At 39.2% G+C, this 21,967-nt stretch overlaps 1 protein-coding gene across 1 annotated transcript in view; it reads right to left on the reverse strand.

Moving 5' to 3' along the window:
• The window catches only part of PDCL2 (phosducin like 2), a 32,483-nt gene extending 11,657 nt beyond the window's left edge, over positions 1 to 20,826 (reverse strand). The window contains exons 1-4 of the mRNA XM_047799574.1: positions 20,664 to 20,826; positions 15,605 to 15,725; positions 14,359 to 14,449; positions 1,492 to 1,635 (exon numbers count right to left, since the gene is read on the reverse strand). Coding sequence (XP_047655530.1) covers positions 1,492 to 1,635; positions 14,359 to 14,449; positions 15,605 to 15,725; positions 20,664 to 20,669 — 362 coding nt within the window. The 5' untranslated portion in view covers positions 20,670 to 20,826. The remainder of the gene's footprint in view (positions 1 to 1,491; positions 1,636 to 14,358; positions 14,450 to 15,604; positions 15,726 to 20,663) is intronic.
• Positions 20,827 to 21,967: the final 1,141 nt, after the last annotated feature.

The following is a 21,967-nucleotide window of genomic DNA, read 5'->3' on the forward strand; positions in this document are numbered from 1 at the left end:
TTTGTGAAGAACTAAAATCAGTAGCATTTACGCATTGGTTTTACCATATAAGTGATACAGGTAAAAGGGAAAAGATTCTTCTTACAGATTCAAACTACTCAAAAAATGAATTACCAATCTTTTTAGTTACAATAAAAGTAATGTCTTCTATTATGGGGCATGGTATCCTACTAAAATCTGTGTGAGGAACTGGTGAACTGGTAAACAGCAGGGTTCTAATTTGCATAAGTTGTTCTGTTCAGAATTTCTCTGAGGATCTGAAGGGAGAAGAAACTTTTTATACAGAGAATAAAGACTTTAGGGCTACTGTCATGGCCTCTGTTCCTGTATGGGGCTGAAGCCAGGCAGAGGGCTGGGACCGGAAGCTGGAGGGGCTGTTCCATGAGACATGTGAGACTGTGGGAGCTGGCAGCTCCTTTGGCGGGGGGGTTAGGGAACGTCCACTCCCCTGGTTACTGTGACACCAGGCTGGGGGAGCGTGGGGACATGTGGGCCATACTCAGTACAAGCAGGCACTCTGAAATGGTCTGTCTTGGGGCAAGAGGGGAGGGCAAAAGAATTGCTCTATTATGAGACTCAAAAGAATTGATATGTCCAAATGCAGTGCCTGATCAAAAATATATGAATTTATGAGAGATTCTGAAGTCAGTTGGAGAAATGTGAATAAAGACTGGCTGGGTATTAGATGTTATTAAGAATTCTTATCAATTTTGTTTGCTGAAAAAATAGTATTGTGGTTCTATAAAAAAGGGTCCTTATGTCTTGAAGAAGCATTCTAAGTACTTGGGAGTAAAGCATTGTATAATTTACTTTGAAATGGTTTTACAAACACACACACACACAAACACTGATACAAACACGGCAAAATGGTCATCATTGAATCTACCTGGCCAGTATTTACGGCGCTCATTTTCTCATTCTTATTGCTTTTCTGTATGTTTGAAATTTTCTGTAAGTTTTTTTTTTTTTCTGTCTTTTTGTCTTTTTAGGGCTGCACCTGTGGCATATTGAGGTTCCCAGGCTAGGGGTCAAATCAGTGCTATAGCCACCGGCCTACACCACAGCCACAGCAACACCAGATCCAAGCCGCATCTGCGACCTACACCACAGCTCACAACGCCAGATCCTCAACCCGCTGAACAAGGCCAGGGATCGAACCCACAACCTCGTTCCTAGTCAGATTTGTTTTCGCTGCACCACAACAGGAACTCCGAAATTTTCTATACGTTTTTAAAATTAACTGCCAAAGAGTACTTATTTTTACAAGAAGTATAACAAGTTCTTTAAATCAGACATGAAAATGTATTAAAATACCTAATTTAATCTCTGAAGCCAATGACTATATATATGTTTTTCTAATTGACATACAGTTGACTTACTGTATTTCTTTTATTTGATTAGTCTTTGTTATAAGCTTTATAAAACATTAAAACCAAAAATATGTATCCAAAAACATTACTATATTAGCCTTTTGCAAAAAGCTATGATTACCTTGACCTGTACAGATGGATTATAACCCACACATCTTTTTCTGCATTTGTGACTTCATCCACATACTGAGTTCCAGAAATTTCTCTTAATTCCCCAAATTTTTGTTTTTTCTTAAGAGCTTTCCATTCCTGTAATCGCTTTTCTCTAATTAAAACAATGAAATTAAATTACAAAGAATATTATTGTATTCTTTAGTCCATTCTATGTACATTAATAATTTAGAGCAATGAATGTAATGCTAGTACATATCAAAAGGTTTAAAGAATAATAGAATACTGATTAATGGCTTGTTATCAATTGGCTTATCATGCCAATTTGCCAATTTCTCTTTTTATATGGGGATTTGCTTTATCATGGTTATTACAAAGTATAAGTTAGCTATTGATTTAAATTTATTTTTATTTAAGACTAAATCATAGCTATAGAGAGTTTAGGCTTTGAGCCAACAAATTCTCATATACAGCTTAAATACTTATGAAGGGAGAATATACATAATAATAATAATAGTAATAATAATGAGTGCTTATTATGTTGGTATGCACTATTTTAAGTGCACTAGCTAATTTAATCCTTGCAAAAACTTTATGAAGTTAGTACTATTATTATCCCAACTTACATGCTCTTAACTCTCAGGCTAAGCCGATTTTCAGTTCAAAGCCTTTGTGAATATGTGTAATTACCTGTTATAAATTTATTGTAGGTTGGGAGGTGGTAGAGAAGAGGGATTACAAGCACAGACTATAAGGTCAGGCTATACTGGGTTTAAATGCCAGCTCCCACTAACTAGTAGCATGCACTTGGGCAAGTTATTATTATTATTATTATTATTTTGCTTTTTCTTAGGGTCACTCATGTGGCACATGGAAGTTCCCAGGAGAGGGCGCAAATCAGAGCTACAGCTGCTAGCCTACACCACAGCCACAGCCACACTGGATTGGAGTCGCATCTGCGACCTACACCACAGCTCAGGGCAACAACAGATCCTTAACCCACTGAGCATGGCCAGGGATTGAGCCCACATCCTCATGGATACTAGTCGGGTTCGTTACATCTGAGCCATGATGGGAACTCCCTTGGGCAAGAGATTATTTAATCTCTTCAAGTTTCAGTTTCCTCCACATGAACAATACTAATACCTACTTGCAGGAGATTACTCAGGATTAAACATAAACACGTGACTCTTTTAAGATGGTGCCTGGCAAAACATGCGTGTTCACTAAATGTTATCTAGTTATGCATCTATAAGGAACTTTAAAGCTTTGTTTAAAAAAACTCTCTCAAAATCTTCTTACTTTTAGTTGTTGAATTCTTGAATTCCTGAATTCCAGGTGGTTTCTGATGCATCTACGAATATCTTAAAAGTTACTGAATCTAATATTACTCAGCCATAAAAAAGAACAAAATAATGCCATTTGCAGCAACATGGATGGAACTAGAGATTCTCATACGAAATGAATTAAGTCAGAAAGAGAAAAACAAATACCATATAATATCGCTCATGTGTGGAATCTAAAATATGGCACAGATGAAGTTCCTGTACGGCGCAGTGGAAAAGAATCCGCCTAGTATCTGTGAGGACGCGGGTTCAGTCCCTGGCCTCACTCAGTAGGTTAAGGATCCAACATTGCATGAGCTGTGGTGTAGGTCAAAGATACAGCTCTGATCCTGCATTGCTGTGGCTGTGGTGTAGGCCAGTGGCTGTAGCGCTGATTCGACCCCTAGCCTGGGAACTTCCATATGCCATGGGTGCAGCCCTAAAAATCTAAATAAATAAATAAATAAAATATGGCACAGATGAACCTATCTACAGAACAGAAACAGACTCACAGACAAAACCGAGTGCAAGGTATATATTTTTAATATACCTCCTCCATTATCAACTTTCCCCACCAGAGTGATGTATTTGTTATAACTGAGGAACCTACACTGATAATCAGACCATCTGAAGTCTGTGAGCTCATTCTTGGGTTTGGACAAAGGTATGATGACATACATCCATCGTTATGGCACGATACAGAATATTTTTGCTGCAATGAAAATCCTCTGTGGACTCCCTCTTCATACCCTCCCCTGCCTACCCTGGTCTTTTTACTGTCTCTGCAGTTTTGCCTTTTCATATGGTTGGGATCATACAGCATGTAGATCCTCAGACTGGCTTATTTCACTTAGTAATATGCATATAAGTTTCTCCGTGTCTTTCCATGGCTTGATAGCTCATGTATTCTTTGCACTGAATAACATTGCATTATCTGGATGTACCATAGTTTATCATTCACTTACTGGGGATATCTTGCTTGCTTCCAACTTTTGGCGGTTATGAGTGAAGCTGCTATGAACATCTGTGTGCAGGTTTTTGTGTCGATGCTTTCAGTTCCTTTGTGTAAATCTCAAGGAGCTTGAGAGTTGGATCCTGTGCTAAGAGTATGCTTAGTTTCATAAACAAAAAACCTGGCAAACTGTCTTCCAAAGTGACCGCGTCATTTTGCATTCCCTCCAGTAGTGAATGAGAGCTCCTGATAATCAAGGGCCCTCCAGCAGTTGTTATTATCAGTGTTCCAGATTTTGGTCATTATTGCTTTTTCATTTTTTATTTCATTTTTTAGGGTCACACCCACAGCATATGGAGGTTCCCAGGCTAAGGGTCAAATCAGAGCTGCAGCCGCTGGCCTACACCACAGCCACAGAAACACAGGATCCAAGCTGTGGATATGCCACAGCTCACGACCACACCTGATCCTTAACCCATTGAGTGAGGCCAGGGATCGAACCTGCATCCTCATGGATACTAGTCAGGTTTGTTACCAGTGAGCCACAGTGGGAACCTCCAGATTTTGGTCATTCTAACTGATGTGTAGTGACCTCTCACTGTTTTAATTTGTGGTTTCCTGATGACACAGATGCGGAGCATCCTTTCTTATGCTTATTTGTCATCTGTATGTCTTCTTTGGTGAGGTGTCTGTTAAGACCTTAGCCCATTTTTAAAATCATGCTGTTTCTTTTCTTGTTGAATTTTTAGAATTTTGTGTATTTCAGATAACAGTCCAGCTCAGACATGTCTTTTGCAAATATTTCTTCCCATGCTTTGCTAAGGAGATAGGTTCCTAGAGATAACAATTGTTCCAGTGGTTTCCTGACCCCAGAGTAGTCTGATGCTAGGGCAAGACTGGAACACTACTTCCAGATTCCCCAGTGTCTGGATGGCAGCAGAGAAAGCTGTTCCCGGAAGACCAGCTTTGCCATGTTCTGGGAGTCACTCCTGGTAGCACAGTCTGGAGCCTCTTCCTTCATCTTTCCACTGAGTTTGTAAAGCATTTAATTTTTCAGTTTAAGCTTTGATCAGTCCATTAATAGGATGAATGAATATAAGGTGAATGAATAAACAAATTGTATTCATGAAATGGATTACTACTCTGTAAGAAAGTAAGCAGACAACTGATACAATAACTTTGGTGAAATTAAAAATACATTATACTGAATTAAAGAAGCCAGACACAGGAGAGCATTTGATACATGATCATATACATCATTTTTAAAATGATTTTTTAATAAAAATAATTTCTAAAATTGACTCATTAAGAGAGAGAAAGCATAAATGAGAAGACAGCCTGCTTCCTAAAATTTGTGTATGGCTGATTTTTTTCTGCTTTTCAAGGCACAGATAATTCCTATATTTTTATAAGGATGGAAAAGCGTACTAATTTTCTACACATGACATTGTTATATTTATTGGTAATATAATCCAACTATCACAATCAGACAAGGCTAGTACAGGAAATAATAGACCCACAGTTCTTAAGCTGGTCGTCAAAATAATTACCTAGCATTACTGCTAAAAATTTAGATTTCTTGTGTGAATTGATTTCATGATAATATACTAAGCTAAATTCAGGTGGTGGGAAGGTCTGGACAAGCAATCTAGTTTCCTCCCACAAGGAAATTTCTAGGGGAAAAAGAGATGGAAAAGAATGTGTGTATTAAATGAGATTTAAGAGGTATTAATGGACTTTTGGGTTGTTTCCAGTTTCTGGCTATTAGGAACATTTATTTATGTCCAGGTCTTTGTAGTGACATATACTTTCAGTTCTCTCAAATATCCAGGAATGTAATTAATGGGTTAATGTTAAATGCAAATGTAACTGTAGAAGAAATTGCTAAACTATTTCCCAGGGTGATCATATGAGAGTTCCAGTTCTTTCACAATCTTTAGTTTTAAATTTTAATGTAATTCATGTACAATATGATTCAACTATTAAAGTATATAATTCAGTGATATTTAAAGTTGTCACCAAGTTGCACATCCATCACCACCCTCTACTTCCAGAATGTTTTACTGTCCCCAAAGACACCCCATATCCACCTGTAGTTAGTTGCTGCCTAGTCCCCAATCCTAGGCCCTTTCCATCTCTTAAAAATTTTCTATTCTGAACATTTCGTATAAAAGGAATTACACAAAAAGTGACTTTTGTCACTGGCTTCTTTTGATTAGCATAATATTTGCAAAGTTCAGTCCTGCCGCAGCACATGTTAGCTCATCATTCCTTTACAGGGCTAAATAATACTCCATTGGATGAATATGATACATTTGTTTATCTATACACCAGTTTCTTTGTACTCTTTGGCTGTTGTGGATGCTGCTGCTATGAACATTCATGTACATGTTCTGTGTTTTCAGTTCTCTAGGGTGTATACTTCTGGGAGTGGAATTGCTGGATCATGGTAATTCTGTGTTTATCTTCTGAGTTAATTCCAGACTGTGCACCATCTTACGTTTCTGCCAGCAATGTATACTGGTTCCAAATTTCCCACCTGCTTACCAACACTTTTATTACTTTTATGGCTTCTTTTTTTTTTTCTTGAATTTTAGCTTTCTTTTCCTTTTTTTTTTAATTTAAAAAATTTTTTTTCCACTGTACAGCATGGGGACCAAGTTACACATATATGTATACATACTTTTTCCTCCCACTGTTGTGTTGCAATGTAAGTATTTAGACATTGTTCTCAATGCTACACAGCAGGATCTCAATGTACATCCATTCCAAGAGCAATAGTTTGCATCCATTAACCCCAAGCTCCTGATCCCTCCCACTCCCTCCCTCTCCCCCTGGGCAGCCACAAGTCTATTCTCCAAATCTATGATTTTCTCTTCTGTGGAAACATTCATTTGTGTTGTATATTAGATTCCAGTTATAAGTGATATCATACGGTATTCGTCTTTCTCTTTCTGACTCATTTCACTCAGTATGAGAGTCTCTAGTTCCATCCATGTTGCTGCAAATGGCATCATGTCATTCTTTTTATGGCTGAGTAGTATTCCATTGCATATATATACCACATCTTCCTAATCCAATCATCTGTCGATGGACATTTGGGTTGTTTCCATGTCTTGGCTATTGTGAATAGAGCTGCAATGAACATTCGGGTGCATGTGTCTTTTTTAAGAAAAGTTTTGTCTGGATATATGCTCAAGAGTAGGACTGCTGGGTCATATGGTAGTTCTATGTATAGATTTCTAAGGTACCTCCATACTGTTCTCCATAGTGGCTATACCAACTTACATTCCCACCAACAGTGCAGGAGGGTACCCTTTTCTCCACACCCCCTCCAGCACTTGTTATTTGTGGACTTGTTAATGATGGCCATTCTGACTGGTGTGAGGTGGTATCTCATGGTAGTTTTGATTTGCATTTCTCTAATAATCAGCAATGTAGAGCATTTTTTCAAGTACTTGTTGGCCATCTGTACATCTTCCTTGGAGAACGGTCTGTTAGGTCTTTTGCCCATTTTTCCATTGGGTGGTTGGCTTTTTTGCTGTTGAGTTGTATAAGTTGCTTCTATATTCTAGAGATTAAGCCCTTGTCTCTTGCATCGTTTGAAACTATTTCCTCCCATTCTGTAAGTTGTCTTTTTGTTTTCTTTTTGGTTTCCTTTGCTGTGCAAAAGCTTGTCAGTTTGATTGGGTCCCATTGGTTTATTTTTGCTCTTACTTCTGTTGCCTTGGGAGAATGACCTGAGAAAATATTCATGAGGTTGATGTCAGAGAATGTTTTGCCTAGGTTCTCTTCTAGGAGTTTGATGGGGTCTTGTCTTATATTTAAGTCTCTCAGTCATTTTTTGGTCTTTTCTAGGCCACACCTGCGGCATATGGAGGTTCCCAGGCTAGGGGTCTAATTGGAGCTGTAACCACCGGCCTATGCCAGAGCCACAGCAACGTGGGATCCGAGCCACGTCTGTGACCTACACCATAGCTCATAGCACTGAGCAAGGCCAGGGATCAAACCTGCAACGTCATAGTTCCTAGTCGGATTCATTAACCACTGAGCCATGATGGGAACTCCCTTTCAGCCATTTTGAGTTTATTTTTGTGCATAGTGTGAGGGTGTGTTCTAGTTTCATTGATTTGCATGTGTCCCATTTTCCCAGCAATTCTTGCTGAATAGACTTTCTTTTTCCCATTTTATGTTCTTGCCTCCTTTGTCAAAGATTAATTGACCATAGGTGTCAGGGTTTATTTCTGGGTTCTCTATTCTGTTCCATTGGTCTGTATGTCTGTTTCGGTACCAGTACCACACTGTCTTGATGACTGTGGCTTTGTAATGTTGCCTGAAGTCTGGAAGAGTTATGCCTCCTGCTTGGTTTTTGTTTCTCAGGACTTTTCTGGCTTTTTTATTATAGCCACCTTAGTGGGAGTGAGGTGGAATTTCACTCTGGTTTTTATTTGCATTTCCCTAATGACTCATGATATTAAGCTTTTTTTTTTTTTTTTTTTTTTTTTTGCTTTTTAGGGCCGAACCCATGGCATATGGAGGTATGGAGGTTCCCAGGCTAGGGGTCCAATTGGAGCTGCCAGCCTATGCCACAGCCATAGCAACACAGGATTTGAGCCACATCTGTGACCTACACCACAGCTCATGGCAACACAGGATCCTTAACCTACTGAGAGAGGCCAGGGATCAAACCTGCAACGTTGTGGTTCCTAGTCAGATTCGTTTCCACTGCATCATGATGGGAACTCCTCCATATGAAGCATTTTTTCATGTGCTTATTTTCCATTTGTATACCTCCTTTGGGAAATGTCTGTTCAAGTCCTTTGCATATTTTTTAATTTGGTTATTTGATTTTCTGGTGTTGAATTTTGAGTTCTTTTATATATTGGTTAGTAATACCTTATCATGTATATAATTTGCAAGTATTTTCTCCCATTCTGCGGATGGTCTTTTCATTTTCTTTATAGTGTCCTTTGATGCACAAATGTTTTAAATTTCGATGAAGTTCAATTTATCTATTTTTTCCTCTTGTTACCTGTGTTGTTGGTGTCACATCCAAGAACTCACTCCCAAATCCAATGTCATAGACATTTCCCCCATGTTTTGTTTGAAGAGTTTTATAGTTTTAGTTCTTACATTTGGGTCTTTGATCAATTTTGAGTTAACCTTGGTATATGATGTGAGGTGGGAGTCCCAATTTATTCTTCTGCATGTGGATATCCAGTTTTTCTAGCACCACTGGTTGAAAAGATTGTCCTTTCCCCATGGAAAGTTTTTGTCACCCTTGTTGAAAGTCATGTTCTTACTTATGAGAGGGTTTCTTTCTGGTCTCTCTAGTCTATCCCTCTGGTCTGTATGTCTATCCTTATTCCACTACAACATTGTTTTGATCACTGTTGCTTTATAATAAGTTTGAAATCAGGAAAAATTGGTCTTACATTTTGTTCTTTCTCAAGTTGGCTTGGTTTCCAGGATCTGGATGTGTTTCTTTTTATTCATTCTGCTGATTTCTGTCTTTAATTGGAGATTAATTGGATTAATTTAAAATCCATTTGCATGTGCTTGACATTAAGCTTCTGATTACCAAGGCATCCATTTCAAAAGGCATCCATCTTGAAAACCATATTGCCAGCTGATGACACAGCTACCAGCAAAACAGCCAGATAAGGAATTAGGCTGCCTCTACCCATGCAGGCTGTTCTTTCAGAAAGCCCTGGGTAACCTACATATCTGACCACTTCAATGACCCCTGTGCCCTAATTCCAGATCCCATGCTCTAAATAAGCTAATTAAGAGTGAACCTGTGAAACCTAGATACCCCATCAAAGGACTCTAGTAAAGGCACAGACCCAGGTCCCCCAAACCCTTACTCTGAGACCTGGCTGAGTGATCCTCAGGCTTGCCATGTTTTCTTCAGGATTTATGAGGAATAAATCTTGTTCCTCAAAGTACCCTGATGGTTTCTTGTTGAAGTTCATCCTATAATCACAGGAAGAACCACAAGAACCAGAGTTCCCGTCATGGCTCAGTGGTTAACGAATCCGACTGGGAACCATGAGGTTGTGGGTTCAATCCCTGGCCTTGCTCAGTGGATTAAGGATCCGGCATTGCCGTGAGCTGTTGTGTAGGTCACAGATGTGGCTTGGATCTGGCATTGCTGTGGCTGTGGCATAGGCCAGTGGCTATAACTCCCATTAGACCCCTAGCCTGGGAACCTCCATATGCCACAGGAGTGGCCCTAAAAAGACAAAAAGACAAACAGACAAACAAAAAAACCCACAAGAACCAGTCCAGCCACAAAGATGAGTAATTCAGGCCCAGGTGAGCACCTCAGGCATTGCTAGCCAATAGCATCATTATCAACAGGCTGGGATTGACATAACAAAGTAATTACTGAAAAGGAAGAACTTCTGCCATTTATCCATTTTCTATTTTTCTATTTCTTATATGTTTTTTGTTCCTCAATTCTCACATCATTGTTTCTTTTTATATTTTTGTCCTCTGGTTGATTTTTGTGATATACCATTTTGATTTCCTTTTTCTTCCCTTTTCTGTATTCTTTTACTTTTTTCTTAGTGATTACCTTAAGGATTAAAATTACTGTCTCATAATAACCTACTGTGAATAATACCAATTTAGCTTCAATAGCACACAAACCCTCTGCTCCTAGAGATCTCCACCCCTCGCTTTTTATATTGTTATTGTTACAGACCACATTGTTACAGACTGAGTAACATTGATTTATCATTGTTTTATGAATTTGCCTTTTAAATCATATAGAAAAAAGGAGTTAATAACCAAGAGTAGAGTAATATTGGCTTTTATATTTACCTATATAGTTACTTTAACCAATGTTATTTATTCTTCATATGGTTTTGAATTATTGCCTATTGCCCTTTAATTTCAGCCTGAAGGACTCCTTTAGTTAATTTTTAGGGCAATTCTAGTAACAAACTAATATTTTTTTTCTTTTTAGGGCCACACCCACGGCATATGTAAGTTCCCAGGCTAGGTGTAGAATCAGTGCTGTGGCTGCCAGCCTACACCACAGCCATGGCAACAATGGATCCAAGTCACATCTGCAAACTACATCTCAGCTTGTGGCAATGCTGGCTCCTTAACCCACTGAGTGAGACCAGTGATTAAACTCTCAACCTCATGGTCACTAGTCGGGTTCCTAACCCACTGAGGCCAATGGGAACTCCCAACAAACTCAGATTTTATCTAGGAATGTCTTAATTTCTCCTCCATCCTTGTAGTATAGGTTTGCCAAATATGTTATTCTTGGTTGATAACTTGGTTTTTGTTTATTTGTTTTCATTTTTGGCTACCTGCAGCATATGGAGTTCCATGCCAGGGGTCATATCTGAGCTGCAGTTGTGACCCTAGCTATAGCTATAACAACTTGGATCCTTAACTCACTGTGCTGGGCCAGGGATTGAACCTGCATCCAGGGCTCTCAAGACATCACCAATCTCATTTCACCACAGCAGGAACTCCTTGGTTAATAGTCTTTTCTTTTGGCCCCCAAGATTTATGATGAGAAATTGCTGATAATCTTCTAAGGGATGTGTCTTTGTGTGAGTTTCTGAGTTTATTCTACTTGAAGTCTATTGAGCACCTTGGATTTATAGATTTATGACTTTATCAAATTTGGGAAGTTTTCAGCCATTATTTCTACAAACATTCCTTCTGCCCTTTTCTCTTTTCTTCTCCTGGGATTCCCATACTATACATGCACCTAACAGTGTACCACAAAGGCCAGTTGGGCTCCATTCACTTTTCCTCATTCTTTTTTCTTTCTGTTACTCAGACTCAATGCCTTCAATTGTTCTATCTTCAAGTTTTCTCTTTCTTCTGCTGGTTCAAATCCGCTTTTGAAACCCAGTAGTGTATGTTTCAATTCAACTATTGTACTTTTTAGTTTCAGAATACCATTTTAGTTCCTTTTCTATAATTACCATCTCATCACTGCCATTCTTATTTTGTTCATATGATGTCATCCTGTCTTCATCCATGTCTTCCTTTAGCTTTCTGAGTAACTTTGTCTTAAAATCTTTGTCTAGTAAGTCTGACACTTTGGCTTCCTCACATATATTTTGTATCGATTACTTTGTTCTTTTGAAAGGGGCATACTATACTGTTTCTTTTATTCTTTGTGATTTTTGTTGTTGCTGAAAACTGAATATTCAATTCAATTGTTAACTCTAGAAATCTGATTCTTCTTATTCCCTATTTTTGTTTTAATTGGATGTGTCTATGCCAGGAATCAGCTTGAGGTGAAAGTATATGGTCTTTTCAGCTCATTTCTGAGCCTTCGTCCTGCCCACAAATTTCTAAATTCCCCCATATATATATGGTTGTTTTTGAGCGTCAAAAAAAAAAAAAAAAAAAACCTCCCAAACCAAACAAAAGTTGTGGCTCCTTAAAATCCCCTGGAAGCCACCTGAACCAGTGAAGGTTGACACAATGGCTGCCAGTCTCTGTGCCTGTACCTCTGCATTCAGAAGCAGCAATCTGCAATCAGAACACAGAGCCTTGATATTTGAGGACAAAATCCTATTGCCTACCCTGACTCCAGCAAACTGTGCCAGAAACACGTTGCTGTTAAAACAGCTGCCTGCCATGGGGCTGACAATGAGGGATGGATAGCTGTTACTACAATGAGAACTGAAATCAACCAATACTAACTGAATTTTCCAGCCAAGCTTTATCCTGGAAGCTACAAGGGTTCAAACAGACGCCAGAGTTCCAATGCTATTACTTCAGACAGTTTCTGCCAGTGCAATTGTTACCTATGTGGAGAGATGAGTTCTTGGAGTTTCGTTTTTTGTTTTTTTTTTTTCCCCACACTCATGGTATGTGGAAGTTCCTGCATCATGGATCAAACCTGTGCCACATCAGTGACCTGAACTGCTGCAATTACAATGTTGGATCCTTAACCTGAAGTGCCATAAGGAACTCCTTCCTGGAGCTTTCTAGCATGCCATCTTTCCTGGTGTCAACTTGGATAGTTGATTTGGGAAAAATCCTTCAAATTTGGGTTTCTCTGATGTATTCTTATGATTAGATTGATGCAATGCATTATTGAGAAGGATACCACAGAGCTGATGTGTCCTCCTCAGCACATTCCATCAGGAGTGACTTGATGTCAACATGTATTACTGATGATGTTAATCTTGGTCATGTCCCCAAGATGGGATCTTCCAAAAGTTTACACTGTAAACCTATTTCCTCCTTTACAATTAGAAATTTGGGGGAGATACTTTGAGATTACACAAACATCCTGTTTCTATTTAAACTTTAACCCATTCATTTTAGAATCTATCAGCAGATCTTGCCCATGAGTGTGCAAGTGTTACTGCAGTGTTCTGATGGTGATTCTTTTATTTTCCTATTCCATTGACATGTATTAATTGGAATTTGTCAGTGAGGAAGAAGTATTACTTTCTCTGAATTTGTTCATGTATTCACTTATCTATACCACTATGGACTCAAGAATAATCATTTTATTATTTATTTTGTAATAATTAATTTTGTTGTTCAATTTGTTCCAACTCTGGCCATTGAGAGATCTTTTTAGTTTGGATCTTATGCCTTAAAAAAATTTTTTTAGCTCTTCCTTAGCTTTCTGTTATCACAAAATATCCCAGACTCATACTGTTCTTTCTCAACTCACACTGTGGAATAAAGCAGTTCTCTAAGAAACACTGGTTCCTGTGATTGGAGAATGGTATTATGAAACAAGAGCTGAGTTTTAGATGTGTTCATTGCTAACAGAGTATTGCGGCTTCTAATCCAATTCGCTGATACTTTCCATGTTAAAACAACCATGGATTCCTGTTCAGAATGTATTATTATTATTTTTTAATTGCTGGTTAATTTGCTAAGATTTGGATAAAAATTTTTGTACCTACATTCATTAGAGATTTTTTCTGTAGCATTCTGTTTTTTTAATTTCTTTGGTTTTGGTATCAGATAAGCTGGGAAATCTATACACTTGTTCTAATTTCTGAAAAATTTATGACTGGTAATTAATTATTCATTAAATGACAGAAACCCTTGACAGACATCACACTAGAAGGAAAATCATGGCCCCTTTTTATTGGCCTTCTCTTGATATTTTCCATTTTACTCATATGTAACTTGACGAAGTTCTACTGTATATCATTGAATAGTTTTTTATTTAAGCAATGGCAAAAAAGATCAGAAAAAAAAATCCATCTTATCTAAAGAGACTTTTAAAATGTTACTTTAAAATAGTTTTGGGTTTTTTTAAGGATGTACCCATAACATATGGAAATTCCTGGGCCAGGGACTGAATGTAAGCCACAGCTGTGACCTACACCACAGCTGTGACCTACACCACAGCTGTGGCATCACCGGATCCTTTAACCAACTGTGCTGGTGGGGGATCAAGCTTGAACCTCTGCAGCAACCAGAGCCATGGCAGTCAGATCCTTATTGCACTGTGCCGTGGAGGGAACTCCAGTTTTGTTCTTTTTAAAGTATAGACTATAGACAAAAATAGGGCTTTTTCTTAGTTTCATTCTTACAATAACTCATTCAAAAACTCATAAATTATCCAAATGAATCACAGTACCTATATATTTCAATAGCTCTCATATCTTCATCATCAAATTCATCTTCAACTTCCTTCAACTGTTCAAGAGTCATTTTTTCATATGGTTTAACTAACACAAAATAAATATAGACAATTGAGTTATTGCAAAGCCAATTTTACTTTATAGTCATATGTCTAGAAAAAATAATATATTAGATAAATGGAGATCAAAAATATCTTTAGGTTGCAGTTTTTCCAACATGTAAAACTATATTGTGGCTGACTGCTTCATATTTGTTTCAAGTGTTATTCACAGAACTACCAGGCTACATTTAATAGCAGATGTGAAGGAGTTCCTGTTGTGGTGCAGTAGAAACGAATCTGACTAGTTTCCATGAGGATGTGGGTTTGATTCCTGTGCTCGCTCAGTGTGTTAAGGATCCTGTGTTGCCATGAGCTGTGGTGTAAGTCGAAGATGCAGCTCTGAGCTGTGGTGTAGGTCACAAATGCAGCTCGGATCCTACGTTGCTGTGGTGTAGGCTAGCAGTTACAGCTCCAATTCGACCCCTAGCCTGGGAACCTCCATATGCAATAGGTGCAGCCCTAAAAAGCAAAATAAAATAAAATAAAATAAAATAAAATAGGAGTTCCTGTCATGGCACAGCAGAAACAAATCTGACTGGCATCCATTAGGATGCAGGTTTGATCCCTGGCTTTGCTCAGTGGGGTTAAGGATCCAGCATTCCCGGGAGCTATGGTGTAGGTGACAGATGTTGCTTGGATCCTGCATTGCTGTTGCTATGGCCTAGGCCAGCCGCTGTAGCTCCGGATTTGACCCCTAGGCTGGGAACTTCCATATGCCATGGGTGCAGCCCTAAAAAGCAAAAAAAAAAAAAAAAATTAATAAAATAAAATAAACGTAGATGTGAAAATCAATTAGGTCTCATAAATTCAGATTTCCCCAAGTCCCTGGAAATCTTGATAAATAATATATCCTATAGAATGATCAAAATAGAAGGGAATCACAAGGTAGAGAAATATAATAGAGAAAAAAAACTCACTAGGTTAGATACTAGGGCATTTCAGCTCTGATATTAACTAGCATGCAATTTTCATCACATGAATTAAGGAATTTTAGGTGTTGGCATCCTAATTTTAAAAGCATGGGTGAGATTTATACCAAATTATTTCTAATATTCTCTCTCCTTCTAAGGTTATGAAATACATGATCACTATCATAATTGTATTATTCCCTTCACCCAGCCCACCAAATGCACAACTATACCCATTGCTTCCTTCTGTAAACGTAAAACCATTTCTTCGACTTCATCTTTGGGCTCTTCTTTTGGAGGAAGAATGCCAAAATCTCTTAAAATTTCATTCCATTCTGTATCTTCATTTGGATCCTATATTAAAAAATAGAAAATCTATTAGCATGATGGTGCATTTTACTATGTATGTGTAAAAAATGATATATAGCATTTCCAACCATGTAATTATTCATGAACTCTACAGATAAACTAGATAATTAGTTTAATAGAACAAAGTGGCCAACTTTTTCCCTATTACCCAGTACTAATGCAACTACATAATTTGATAAGAGCAAAAACCCTTTACCCTCAAAGCTATACTGAGATATCCAATAAAAAAAAAAATTTTAAATACATACATCAAACATTAATGAAGAAAACTATAAATCATGGGAAATTTTCTCCGAAGACTATAATAGGCAAAACCAGTTCATGTCACCCAAAACACTGTTTTCTTTTTCTATATAGGCTCCAAGACCTCCAGGTAAACTTGCTTCTTTTCAACTATATAATTTCATGGAACTCTTACTCACAAATTCAATCTTAGAAGACGTTAGGAGTCTTTTCATTGTTTAATTTCCCTCTGACTATAATTCTTTCTTTGAAATGTAACCATGTTTTCCTTGTTACTTAGGCTTTGATGTTTTATTTGCTACTCTTCCTCAAGTTGTCTCTCATATATTAACTGTTGACTTTCTATCCCACTGTCCATTTTCTCTGAGGTTTTTGGAGAAAGGAAGAACTTAAGTATATATACCTAAACGCTAGAGCAAACAAATCATAAGACAGGAGTTCCTGTTGTGGCTCAACAGGTTGCAAACCCAACTAGTATCCATGAGGATGCAGGTTCAATCCCTGGCCTCGCTCAGGGGGTTGGGGATCCCGTGTTGCCATGAGCTGGGTAAGGTCAAAGGTGCGGCTAGGTCCCGTGTTGCTGTGGTGTAGGCCAGCAGCTGCAGCTCTGACTTGACCCATATGGAAGCCTGGGAACTTCCATATGCTGCAGGTGCAGCCCTAAAAAAGCAAAAAAAAAAAAAAAGCCTAAGACAGCCTTGAATGACTTCCACCTCAGGATATTCACATCCTGCATAATCCCCCCTCCTTAACTATGGATGGGAACCATAATGCTTCTAATCAAGAGAATATAGTTCTTACATTTATGTCTTTGATTCTTTTTCAGTAAATTTTTCTTTATAATAGGCGTTATGAGTTCAACTCCATTCTTTTTTTTTTTTTTCCTGTCGTTTTTGCCATTTCTTGGGCTGCTCCCGCGGCACATGGAGGTTCCCAGGCTAGGGGTCTAATCGGAGCTGTAGCTGCCAGCCTACGCCAGAGCACAGCAATGCAGGATCCAAGCCGAGTCTGCAACCTACACCACAGCTCACGGCAATGCCAGATCGTTAACCCACTGAGCAAGGGCAGGGATCGAACCCGCAACCCCATGGTTCCTAGTCAGATTCGTTAACCACTGCGTCACAACGGGAACTCCTCGACTCCATTCTTTTGCATGTGAATATCCAGTTATCCTAATGCCATATGTCAAAGAGACTATCCTTTCACTTGAATGGTCTTGGCACCCTTGTTGTAATCACTTGACCATAATGTGAGGGTTTCTTTGGGGGCTATTTTTTTTTAAATCATCAGTTTTGGCCGCCCCACAGCATATGGAGTTCCTTGACCAGGGATAAGATCTGAGCCACAGTCAGGTCATAAGCTGCAGCTGCAGCAACACCCGATCCTTAATCACCATGCCAGGCCGGGGATCGAACCTGCGTCTCAGCACTCCCAAGATGTCACAAATCCTGTTGCACCAGAGCAAGAACTCCTGGGCCTCTATTCTAACCCGTTGGTTGCAGGTCTGTTTATCTGTTGGTACCACATTGTTTTGATTACAGCAGTTTTGTAATACTTTCTGAAATCAGAAAGTGTGGGTCCTTCAACTTTGTTCATCTTTCTCAAGACTGTTTTGACTACTTGGTCACAAGATTTCATATGAATTTTATAATGAGCTTTTCCATTTTTACAAAAAAATGTCATCGGGATTTTGATAGGGATTACATTGAGTATGTAAATTTGTTTAGGAAGGATTGATATTTTAACACTATTAAGTCTTCCAATCCATGAACAAGGGATATTTTTCTATTTATTTATGTCTTCTTTAATTTCCTTCAGCAATGTTTTATAGTTTTCAGTGTATAGGTCTTTTGCCTCCTGGATTACACTTATTCCTAAGTATTTTATTCTTTTTGATGCAATCATACATGAAATTGCTCAAAATTATTCACTGTATTATATAGTAATGTCTTCATCAAAATTTTGTTACTTTTTTATATTTTCCTACTGCCTGAAGATGATTTCAATTTGGTCTTTTGTTTTTTAAACATAATAAGCACAACTGTTTTATAACCTGCTCCTGATCATTCCAATAACTCAAGTCTCTGCAAGTCTGTTTTTGTTGGTTCATACTCACAGTGTCCCTGTTCCCTTGTGAGTTTGGTTACTTCTGACCGTTTTCTGTTGATGTCCTTGAGACCTTACCTGCAGGAATTCTTTAAGGCTTAAGAAAAAGATGTCTTCCTCAACAGAGGATGTGTTATTTTTTTCCAGGCATTTACAAGCACTACAGTATATAACTAATTGATAACAACTTCACAGTTGGAAGTTTGCTGTATCACCCAGAAATATGTCTCAGGTTGTGAGAACTGTCTTGAGCCACAGCTTCTTGGTAATAGGTTTTACCATATCCTTCGGTTCCTCCTCACCCTGTGATTATACCCAGGACCAAAAAGCAGATTGATAAGACACCCTTGGGGTAAAAGTGACTTTACAGCTCTGGAAATGCATTCACCTGGTTTTCCACTTTCCCTTTGATTTTGGTCTCATAGTTTAATATCATGTTATCTGTGACACTTTCAAGGAGATATGTTTTACAGTCTAGCCAGCATTTTAACTTGTGTTCAGCAGGAGAGTTGGTCCAAAAATCCTAACCCATTATTTTCAGAAAACACAACAGTCACTTTTTAAAAAAACCCTCCCTGCATTTCACATCCCCTATCACTCTCTCTCTCTTCTTTCTAGTCAAGCTTTTAGTAATTGCTTATATTGTCTAATTGTCTATATATGCTATAATCACATTTACCAACCATTCACTCTTCAACCTACTCCAGAGTTGGCTTCTACCACCAATACTTCTTTCAAAACTTCTAAGTCACCTATGAGCTCCACATTATTTTCAATGGATAAATACATTTGTATTTGAGCTCGTAAGCAGAATCTGGAGAGAGCTTGTCATTATTTTCTTGTTAGAAAAACTTTCTTCACATTCATGACGTCAGGTACTTAGGGTTTTATTCATACCTCTCTCCTTAACTGATCTAGGAGTTAGCTGCAGTGGGATTTAACAGTAAATGCTCTATATTCTCATTTTCCCTTCACTTTTAGAAATTATCTATGAAACTCTAATAGAAATAGAAACCACAATCTATTTGATAAAAGTATTATGCATTTATCATACATAAATAGTTACATCTGACTCCCTCTTATTCTCCAAAGAACTCCCTCTTTTAGAACAAGTCCGTAACTACACATAAGCACCGCATAACTGGCTGTTGAATAAATCAACGAATAAATAAATGAACAAAGATGAATGTGATGTTGCCTTCACTCTCAATTACATTTCAGCCTATTTCTTGAAGAGCAGATGCAAATCAAGACAAATTTGCAATGTTTTAACATAGTGAACAAAATGTACTTGCTAGGAATCTATTATTAAGACAAAAGAAATACCCCTTAAAAATTACATGTAATTTATGTTCAAACTAGCCTAGCAAATTATACACCATACATGATTACCAAAATTAAATATGTAAAACAAGAAAAATCACAGTGGTTTTGATTTTGGGGAGCCAGTGGGAAGAAGCTGTTTCTGAAGTTAGAAAGTGAGAATTTTACTCTGATAAAAAAAGAAAAGCACAGGATTTTTTTTTGCTTTGTAGGGCCACACCCTCGGTATACAGAAGATCGCAGCCTAGGAGTTGAATCAGAGGTACAGCTGCTGGCCTACACCACAGCCACTGGGATCAGAGCCTTGTCTGCAGTCTATACCACAGCTCAAGGCAATGCCAGATCCTTGACCCACTGAGGGAGGCCAGGGATAGAACCTGCAGCCTTATGGATCCTAGTCGGGTTTGTAAACCACCGAGCTGTCAAGGGAACTCCCAAAACACAGGTTTCTGATTAATAAGGCACCTTGTAACATAGGAGCAGCTTTCTTAGGAATTAATAGAAATCTAACAGGTTTTGTGATCAAGTGAGAGAAACGCCTTGAAAGCGCCTGTTGTGGTTCAGCAGTAGTACTTTGGTTCAGAGCCCAAGTAGTATCCATGAGGATGCTGGTTCAATCCCTGGCCTTGCTCAGTGGGTTAAGGATCCTGTGTTGCCTGAGCTGTGGTGTAGGTCGCAGATATGGCTCAGATCTCCCATTGCTGTGGCTATGGTTTAGGCTGGCAGCTGCAGCTCTGACTCAACCCTTAGCCTGGGAACTTTCCTATGCTGTGGGTGTGGCCCTGAAAAGGCAGGAAGGAAGGAGGGAGAAGAAAAGGAAATAGAAAAGAAAAGAAAAACCCCAGGGACAGTTGGTCTTTCTCAAAACAAGTGCAACTATTAGGGTTTCCTCTCTGATCTTTCTTAAAATGTGGTGGGGCAGGATACTTAAAGTGGATTACACTTGGGCTAATGTTGACGGTCTATTTCTTAAGTCAGAATCAGAGCGGCAGTAAAAATTTCAGGTGAGAAATGCAACCCCAAAATTCCTCCAGCGACAAACCGAAATCTCGAGTGTTGAAAAACAGGTGTTGTCCTAGAGTTGATCTGAATTTCTCTTCAATCCTGACAGGGATGCACAAAAATTAGCTCTTATCCAAAACAAATGTGAGAACCGAACCCCTGAGGGCCACCCCCTCCACCTTGCTCAGCCTGGGGCCCAGCCGGCACCTCTTTAGGGTGCCCCAGGGTCGCTGAAGGCCGCGACCCCACCTGCATGGCGTTCCTCCTCGCCGCGCAATCGCCGCCGTTGTGCAGCCCCTGGCGGGGACTCCTGGCTCCAAGGTCCTCAGAAGCAGCAGGAAGCCCGCCGCGCCCCTGCGTCTCCCACCGCCCGCGGAGAGGAAGAGCGGAGAACAAGAGACTGGACTCCCTGCTCAGGCGTAGCTCGGTTGCCAGGCAACGCGGAGGCGTGGCCTAGGCAAGGGGCTGTGGGTACTGGAGCGCCTGGGAGGTATGTTATTTGATACACTAATTTAGTAAAATCAGAATATAATGAGACTTAGGGTCTACTGGAGGTTAGATTCCTTGCTATATTGGTCCCAGCTGGTTGCTTCCTTTTTTTCTCTTTGTATTTAACTATTTATGTTAACCATGCTAAAGGTGGGCATTGCTGGGTTTTGAACAAAGACCTGGAACAGGTCCCAAGCGGTGCCTCCCCTGCTGCTGGTACTGACACAGGTGCTTCCCATCTTCCCACCTTCCCTCCACCACCACCAAGTCAAGGCGTGCTTTCCGAGCCTCTGGTTCCCTTCAGTCCCCTGTCTTCATGACAAGGAACAAAGTCGTGGGGAGAGAACCTCTCAGTCGAGGATTTCTAAACCCGGAGCCCATAGCCTGTGTTTGGATGGATTTTAGGGGCTGCCAAGCCCCCAGCCCTCAGTGCACACATATTTTGGGTGCGATTTAAGGACCAGAGCTTTGGTCAGATTCTCAAACGGTTCCCCGCACCAGTCCTAAAAACCTCCGAAGACAGGCGCTCCCAAGGAAACCAAGACAGTTTGGTTCCTTGGTGCATAAGTTAAGGAAAGGATGTTTACTGGGAGCTGACAGGAACATGAGGAAAGCATTTGTTGTTCTTGCCAAATAAGGTTATACCCGTGGTCGCAAAGATATGAAAGGATTTGTAACCAAGAAGAAGAAGAAAAAACCTCTTTTTAGTGACACAGCTTAAACTTGGGCAACCTCCTCTGTAGGGCCCAGGTCATACAAATCCTACCCTCCTAATAGCCTTTTTGTTCTGCTGTATTTTTGTGTAAGGTATTAATGTATTAAAATATTACAAGTTTTGTAACCCTGTTTTATTTTCATCTTTTCCTCCTTCCCTTCCTCCCCCTCTTCCTTTCTCTTTCACCTCCTCCTTCTCTTCTTCTTCTTCCTTTTAATATCGTGGGGACCCCCAAATGTAGGTGACCTAAATCTCTCTAGGTTTCTGGGAGGCCGTGGGAACTGCTGCTTAAATTAGTGGTCAACTCCCTTTCTTATTTTGATCATCCCTAATCAGGCTAGTTGAATTA

This window comes from Phacochoerus africanus, chromosome 10 (genome assembly GCF_016906955.1).
Source record: "Phacochoerus africanus isolate WHEZ1 chromosome 10, ROS_Pafr_v1, whole genome shotgun sequence".
Classification (NCBI taxonomy): Eukaryota; Metazoa; Chordata; class Mammalia; order Artiodactyla; family Suidae; genus Phacochoerus; species Phacochoerus africanus.